We start from the raw sequence: 8,075 nt of genomic DNA, 5'->3' as shown, positions 1-8,075 counted from the left end.
GGGAAGGTGCTTGATCCATTGTGAACAATGTCCAAGCAGAACACTTAGAAAATCACAGTGATCAGGCAGAGAGAATCTTTGTGAAAGGGGAAATCGTGTTTTACCAATCTATGAAAGTATTTTTCATAAAGTAATGTCAATGGTAAATGGAGGAAAACCAGTGCATGTTCTCTATTTGGATTTGTAAAAGGCATTTGGTAAGGTGCTACATCAAAGGTAGCTAAACAAAATAAGAACATGTGCTATGGGTGTAGCATATTAGCTTTGATTAGCTAACAGGAGCAGAGAATAGGATTGAGTGAGGTTGTGTGTTGGCAAACTAATGAGTCAAGTGCCTCAGGGAGCACTGCTGAGTCCTCAACTAAAGGTAAAGTTGGTGTAGTTCTACTGGACCATACACCTGCTCTCTCATTAGAGAGAGATAGAGAAAGAGCAAGAGGGTGAGAGAGAGAGAGAGAGAAAAACACCTGGTGGTGGTTTAAGCTGAATGTCACCACATCTCAAGTGAGTGGAGAGGTTGAGAAGGAGAGTTCTTCTAGGTAACCATAAATGGTGTGTGATTTGAACCCACACTGTTGGCATCACTCTGCATTGTAAATCAGCCATTCAGACAACTGAGCTGACCAACCCTCTACGTACAATATAAATCAATAATTTGAATGGGGGATAGACTGTGTAATATCTATATTTCCCAATGTCTTCAAAATGTGCGGCAAAGTAAGTTGTCAACGGAGAGATCCACAAAAGGATATATACAGGCTAAGTGAGCAAAAAATTTAGCAAACGAACTATAACATGGGAAAATGCGAACTACACGGGGAAGGACGCGTTGGGGGGTGACTGAGGAGTGGATGATAATGTCATGGGAGGAGAGTAGTCCTCATGAAAGGGCAGAGAATGGAGGGGATGTGGTCGGTGGCATTGTGAGGGAGCTGGCCATCAGGGCAGAGAGTGGGGCACCTGTCAGTCCCAGCTCTATGACCTGTTGCTGTGTGACTGATGTTAGAGTGGCCCTGCCTGATGGGCTGAGGGAGGCTAGCTCAGAGCGTGGAGGGGGGAGGGGGAGGGGGAGAGTGTGTAGCGTTTGTCTGTTCCCATGGAGACGAGGGCTGGCGGCCGTCACGTGTCCCCCTTCTCTCCTAGCAACAATGTAACGTCTTCGGCGGCACGTCACATCCGTCAACAAATAGGTCGGGGCTGTAGCTCCGGGAGGAGAAGATTGGCCTTGGGGTGGGAGGGGGGGACAACCTCCGTGGGGGCAAGGAGCAGCCGCTGCCGCCCACATCGTATAGAAAGGGCGTGGGGGCGCTGCTGAAAACTTCTCCACGCCAGGGTAAGGGGGCAAAGCCCCACCGGCAGAGCGGATCCGGAGGTGGGGGTGACCGATAGCCTGTCACTTGGAGGGGAAGGGTGTGTATCAGGGCAGTAGCAGCAACCGCCCCCACCCTCACCCTCACCTCTTCTCTTGTTCAGTCCCGGAGTCCCCCCCCCCCCCCCCCCCACCTTTTGCTTGCAATGTCTACCCTCTAGACCAGCCACCCACCTTGCCCCGAATCCGATGACCCCACGGAGTGGCCCTTTAAATCCGAGCCCTCTCATCCCCGGCGTTCCCGTAAACACGGGTGACAGCCGAAGCCCAGTATACTCCGCTCAGTTTCCCCAGGGGGCGGGCTAAAGCTGGCACAGCACCGTCCCAGCTGCTGCCGCTGACACCGCGAGTGCCGGGCAGCTTCTCCCCCGTGTGTAGCGAGTTCAAGAAACTTGTTTTCATAATCAACTTGTTTCGAGATGTACTGTGCTCTGGTTGGGGAATTGAACCCGTGATCCCCTTGCTCAGAGTTAGGGGCATTACCACTGCCCCCCCCCCCCCCGCCAAGTGCAGCGGGAGGAGGCTGGCAGTGCTGCTTATGTGTGTTTTTCCGGCTTGTTATGGTCTCTCTCTTTCTCTCTCTCTCTATCCGATCACATGAGCCTGCATGACGTGGAAAGAGGAGCTTTAAAAACCAGCCTCAGCTCCCCATCTACGGCTGTGTTATTGCACCGAGTGCAGGAAGAGAGAGAGAAAGGGTATTGCATCCCTTCACTGACCATTCCCAGTCCTCCAGCTGCTCCAAGGTTTTCGATTACAGTCCCGGTTTGCTTCAGCGTTTGCGGAGTTTTGTGTTTACATGAATACTTGGACTGAAATGCGGCATTCTAAATTTAAATTCTTTTGAATATTCAGTACCTCAAAGGTCATGCTTGAGTGGGTGAAAGCAGTTTATTTAGTGGTTATTAGAATTACTGCGTTATATTGTGCTAAGTGCATATTTCTTCCAAAAACTCGTTCTTTTTACTTGAAACCAGGGTTTAGAGGTGATCGTATTTGTTGTTGTTAGTCCAGTTTCAGAGAAATTTAGAGATGGACATGTTCTCTATTGAATGTGTTTTTCAGGTTGAACATGGAAGAGGGGTCGGGCGGTGGGGATCGGACGAGAGGATACAAACGGAACTTAGTTCCTATCTTTAAGTCAGTCATTATGTCTTTAGGAATTTACAACAATTACAAAACCATCCTGTTTACTATAAAATGTCTTGTAATTACACAATTCTGCCAGTGGCGGTACCGTAGCTCTTACTAGGGGGAAGGTCAAATTATAAAATGACATTTCTTCCGTAGTTAAATATGTAAATATAGGCATCAATAATGGAGACAGTTCCGTACGATGTAAGATGGGTAATTTTAATGGCCTAGTTTATTTATGTAGCATTTATTCTGTACATTAAATCAACTGTAGGGAGTAATATTGTAAACAAACACCACTCAGTTTTGCAGTTAAAACTATTAGAGATGAGATGCACAGTGAAACGACTGGCATACACCAATTATAATGGGATATTACATGGGGGGGGGTTATGTTTGGCATGTTTTATTGTAGTTTAAGCATGCTCGGAAACATTTGACCACTACCCTGATATTCCCACTGGAATAGTAAACAGTTTTTTTGAATGTTTTGATCTTTTATAATCATCTGCAGGTAAAGTCTGCTATCCAAAATTGTTGACTTTGCTTAATTGAGATCTGAGATGAACTGTTTCTCAATAATCTTCTAAACTAAATGGTGAGAATCAGTGGTAGGCCCATACGACCTGAAAGATTCCAAATTCGATTTCCTGATGTCAGCGTTACTTCCTATAACTCCGTTCATTGGGGCAGCTGTAAAGATCAAACCGTTACCGTCCATTCCTATGAGTTAGCCATTGAAAGATTGACAGGGTCCCGATCTATGTTCGTAAACCCTATTTGGGAATGTACAGATCTCCAGTGGACATAGCTGCAGTGCCTCAATGGTTGCATTTATGGGCACAATCTGATTTGCTCCGATGTTTCCATGGTGAAATAGTGAGCTGACACTAAATTTCACGCATGCCTCATGTTTGTGAATGATACCGCAGTACAGTACTTGAAACTGGGGGATATTTAATGTTGACAACGCCAAACAACAGAAAATGTACACGCTCTTAATTATGAGCTGGTCTTCGAAACAGGCTGAAGGGAGGCAACAAAAGGTAGATGCTGCTGTTTTCGCATAAATCAAAATTTGCATGATTTACAAATTAAAAACTGTGTAATTTATATACCAGCGTTTACAATCTGTTTGTCCCAAAGTACTTGACGGCATTTCAAAAGTGTATAAATTACCTGTAATGTCAAATGCTACAGCCATGGAGCATGTAGCAAGCTGCCTCATTCACGGATATGCTATTAACTGAACAATCATTTTTTTTCAGTACTGTTTGAGAAATAAATATTAGTCAGGACATCAGGAATATCCTCCCTTGCTATTCCTTTAAATAATATCTTGGGATCTGTTATACCCACCTGAGAGGGCCGATGGGGCTTCACTTTTTCATTGTTGGATCTAAAACTCCGTCAGTGTGCAGTGGAAGGTCTGAGCTGTATATTTATGCTTAGGTCCTGGAGAGTCACTTGAACCCACTAACCTCTGACTCAGATGAGAATGCTACCAAATTGTGCTCAGCTGCTACAATTTAATCTAACTGGCAACTTTATTCAATCATGAATTATGCTGTACACAACAGCAATGCAGTTATGAGCCTCTTGACCACTTTTCATGTTTTCAAGAGACTTTCAAAATCTGCCCACAATTTTGACCTGTCTTGCCACACAATTAGTTCCATCATTTCTCCATTTCACACTAACATCATACTGCTTGTGTAAGTTTTTATAAAATAAATTGCATTAAATATAGTCAGAGAAATATCACTGATTTAAGTCCTCGGATGAAAGGATTGCCTTATGAGGAAACGTTGAGCAGGTCAGTACTATATTGGACTTTTTTTTTAGAAGAATGAAAAGTGATCTTGTTAAAACACATACAACAGCAGTTTGGGAGGGGAGGTGGTACTGACAGGGTTAGGTGCTGAAAGGATGTTTCGGTGCATAGTGAAATCTAGGACTAGGTGGCCTAATTTCAGAATAAGGGGTCACACATTTAAAGAGGCATTTCCTCTGGTTGTAGTATTTTGGCATTCACTACGTGACAGCTGTGGCTATATCTTAAACTAGTACATTTAAGACAGAGGTTCTTGAGTGAAAGGGAGACCAGGATAATTGGAAACAAAGAGGAAAATGGATTTGAGGCCAAGATTGGATCAGCTGTGATTTTAGTGATGGGCTGTATGTCCACTTGCAATTCCAATGTTTTGTGTTCTTGTATTCATGTATTAAAACATGATTTCTTTTCATTTAAAAGCTTAGTATTTTGATGAATTTTACATTTTTTTATTTTTAAGGTGGACTTCAATTCAGGCTCTTAGCTTTACAACAGGATTGTGTATCAGTTACTAAACTTGAAAGGTAAGCAATATTTTCATTCTGGAACAAAAATGAGTAAGAGATTAGTATCCGCAGTAATAACTTCTTTATTTCTACTTTGGGTGTAGCATCCATCACTGAACGGATAAACCATAGAATAGTTCCAGCACAAAGGAAACTATTCAGTCTATTGAGCCAATGCTAGCTTTTTTGCACTTCTGCTAACCTCACCTGAGTTCTCTTCCTGTAGCTCTGCATTTGTTTTATTTTAGGTTCTTATCCAGTTTCCTCTTGAAAACCACAATTTGTCTTTGCCATACACATGCAGTGCATTCCAACCCTACTGCTTGCTGCCTTTAAAAAATCTTGTCACAGTTGGTTCTTTTGTGTACTTTTCAAAAAGAAAAAAGGTTTTAAATGATTGGCAGGTCCTTGGATCTTGGCCAAAGTTGTAATGCAGAATATGGATAGTGACAAATCCATGCTTTCACCTGTTCATCATGTGCTTTCCTATTAAATGTGTTTTGGATCTCTCTTCAGTTCTAACATTGCTCCCATTTGTAATCATCTGAACTGAGACAAACAACAGCTGTCATAGGCCTGTTGTGGATGGGAAAAATGCACTGATGCTCGGAGCATACTGTTAATAAACCTTTATTATTCTTTTGTCACATGACGATCTAAAAAGCAAACACGCAGGTATCAATAAAGTTATGACTATGGTATACTGGAATGAAATGGGAGGGGGGTGCGTAGCTGAAATATAGGCTGAAACCATCAAATGGCAGGAGTGAGAATACCTTCACTGCTGCAGTCCCCATTGTCACAAAAAAGGTTTTTATTTCTTCTAAATTATCAGATTATGGCTTCTAAAATTAAAATTAGCTAGGACTGCTAAGATGAGGGAAAAATTGAAAGTCATGGGATGGGGTGGGAGCAACGGATCACATGTATGTGCACTGCTGTAAATAAAAATTAATAGATGGGGAGATAAGGTTTTTTTCTGTTTGTTCCTGGTACGAGTCGCTAGCAGTTATATCTATCATTATACAGTATTGATGGATTGCTACGGTTCTTGTAATGTTGCACTAAGAAATATTTTGTTTCCTGCACTACCTTGGAAACTAATTTTTTAAAAATTTTGTTTTATCAAGAAGAGTATATTTTATATGCCCTTCTTTGACCTGGTAGGATTGATCAGACTTCTGCTGTACTTCACACTTATTGCTTGTACGCTAGTCAAGTCTATTCACATTTTAATTAGTTTAGATTTTAAAAGCCTACTAACTCTGCTGTATTGGGTAAGGGATTGCTAATATTTTACCTGAGGACCAAATAACACTTAACAATAGAAGGGTAGGATAAACAAAAATGCTAAATTCATCTATATTTCAAATGCTTATCATTTCTTCCAAGTTAATTTACAAAATCCCAATTAAAAGTGTTAAAGATGAATCCAAATCACCAATGAACAGTTTTTAAAATAATGAATTTCTGTGTTAGCTCATTTTGTTTTGCAGTGAGAAGATGCCTTTCAGTAATGAGAAACATTCCATGAATGATGAATCATTGAGCAGTGACACTGACTCTTGTGAACGGTCAGATAGTGTCAACTCCTCCAGTGATTATGAATATGCTCGACAAAGTTTCAGTAGTGATTCTTCTAGCAAACCCAGCTCTCCAGCCTGTACGTCTTTGAGCCTAGCATTTTAAAATATTTGCAAAATGTATTCTGTGATGGCTTGGTTAAATGCAAACTTGTGTTAATTTACTGTGCAAGAAGCACCTAATGTTTGCCTTCGGTAATAAGTAGTTGATGCCCGTTTACCAAAGTTTTTATTTAAATATACAACGCTAAACAGGGCAGGACTTGGCTCACTGGAGCTTAGAAAAATGCGAGGTGATTTATTTGAAACAGAGAGGATGCTTAAGGGGCTTCACAGGGTAAATGCTAAGAGGATGTTTCCCCTTATGAGAGAGTCTATGACCGGAGGACACAGTCTCAGAATAAAGGGGTACCAGTCTATGACTGAGATAAAAAGGAGTTTCCTCTAAGGGTTGAGAGCCTTTGAAATTCCTTATCACAGAGAGCTGTGGGGGCAGAATCCTTGTGTATATTTAAAGCTGAGATAGATTGATTACCTCTACTGGTCGAGTATCTGAGGTTACTGGAAAAAGGCAGGAAAGCAGTTGGAAGGAATGTCAGATCAGAAATTATTCTACTGAATGGTGCAGCAGAATTGAGGGGTTGGCCACCCACCCCTGTTCTTCTTTCTTACGGACTATAGTCTTATGGTATAAGATTAAAACATTCAAGGAAAAGCTCCTGTGTGTCCTAGATAAGTATGTACCTGTCAGGCAGGGAGGAAGCTGTAGAGTGCGGGAGCCGTGGTTTACGAAGGAGGTGGAATCTCTGGTCAAGAGGAAGAAGAAGGCTTATGTTAGGATGAGATGTGAAGGCTCAGTTAGGGCACTTGAGGGCTACGAGGTAGCCGGGAAAGACCTAGAGAGAGCTCAGAAGAGCCAGGAGGAGACATGAGAAGTTGTTGGCGTATAGGATCAGGGTAAACCCTAAGGCTTTCTATAGGTATTTAAGGAATAAAAGAATGACAAAAGTAAGATTAGGCCCAATCAAGGATAGTAGTGGTAAGTTGTGTGTGGAGTCAGATGAGATAGGGGAAGTGCTAAATGAATATTTTTCAACAGTATTCACTCTAGAAAACAACAGTGTTGTCGAGGAGAATACTGAGATACAGGCTAGTAGACTAGGTGGGATTGAGGTTCACAAGGAAAAGGTATTAGAAATCCTTCAGAGGGTGAAGATAGATAAGTCCCCTGGGCCGGATGGGATTTATCCTCTGATCCTCTGGGAAGCCAGGGAGGAGATTGCCAAGCCTTTGGCTTGATCTTTAACTCGTCATTGTCTACAGGAATAGTGCCAGATGACTGGAGGATAGCAAGTGTGGTTCCCCTGTTCAAGAAGGGGAGTAGAGACAACCCTGGTAATTATAGACCAGTGAGCCTTACCTCAGTTGTTGTAAAGTGTTGGAAAGGGTTATAAGAGATAGGATTTATAATCATCTAGAAAAAAATAAATTGATTAGGGATAGTCAGCACAGTTTTGTGAAGGGAAGGTCGTGCCTCAAACCTTATTGAGTTCTTTGAGAGGGTGACCAAGCAGGTAGATGAGAGTAAACCGGTTGATGTGGTGTATATGGATTTCAGCAAGGCGTTCGATAAGGTTCCCCACAATAGG

The 8,075-nt window shown here is 42.2% G+C and overlaps 1 protein-coding gene across 13 annotated transcripts in view; it reads left to right on the top strand.

Annotated features, from left to right (window-relative positions):
* Positions 1-1,223: 1,223 nt before the first annotated feature.
* LOC125463166 (T-complex protein 11-like protein 2) overlaps positions 1,224-8,075 on the top strand; it is a 36,339-nt gene continuing 29,487 nt past the window's right edge. For 2 of the 13 annotated variants that reach the window (XM_048554016.2, XM_048554017.2), the window contains exons 1-2: positions 1,224-1,333; positions 4,798-4,861. Coding sequence is in view for 7 of the 13 variants with exons in the window: in XM_048554013.2 (XP_048409970.1) it covers positions 6,347-6,506 (160 nt within the window). In the remaining 6 variants the exon portion in view is untranslated. Of the gene's footprint in view, positions 1,334-1,990; positions 2,116-3,014; positions 3,550-4,797; positions 4,862-6,322; positions 6,507-8,075 lie in introns of those variants that run through there. The other 11 variants (XM_048554013.2, XM_048554008.2, XM_048554012.2 and 8 more) reach the window with 11 other exon arrangements.

The sequence above is a fragment of the Stegostoma tigrinum genome, chromosome 25, assembly GCF_030684315.1.
Source record: "Stegostoma tigrinum isolate sSteTig4 chromosome 25, sSteTig4.hap1, whole genome shotgun sequence".
In the NCBI taxonomy this organism is placed as follows: Eukaryota; Metazoa; Chordata; class Chondrichthyes; order Orectolobiformes; family Stegostomatidae; genus Stegostoma; species Stegostoma tigrinum.
Note: the sequence above shows the minus strand (reverse complement) of the source record. Positions and strands in the feature narration are given on the sequence as shown.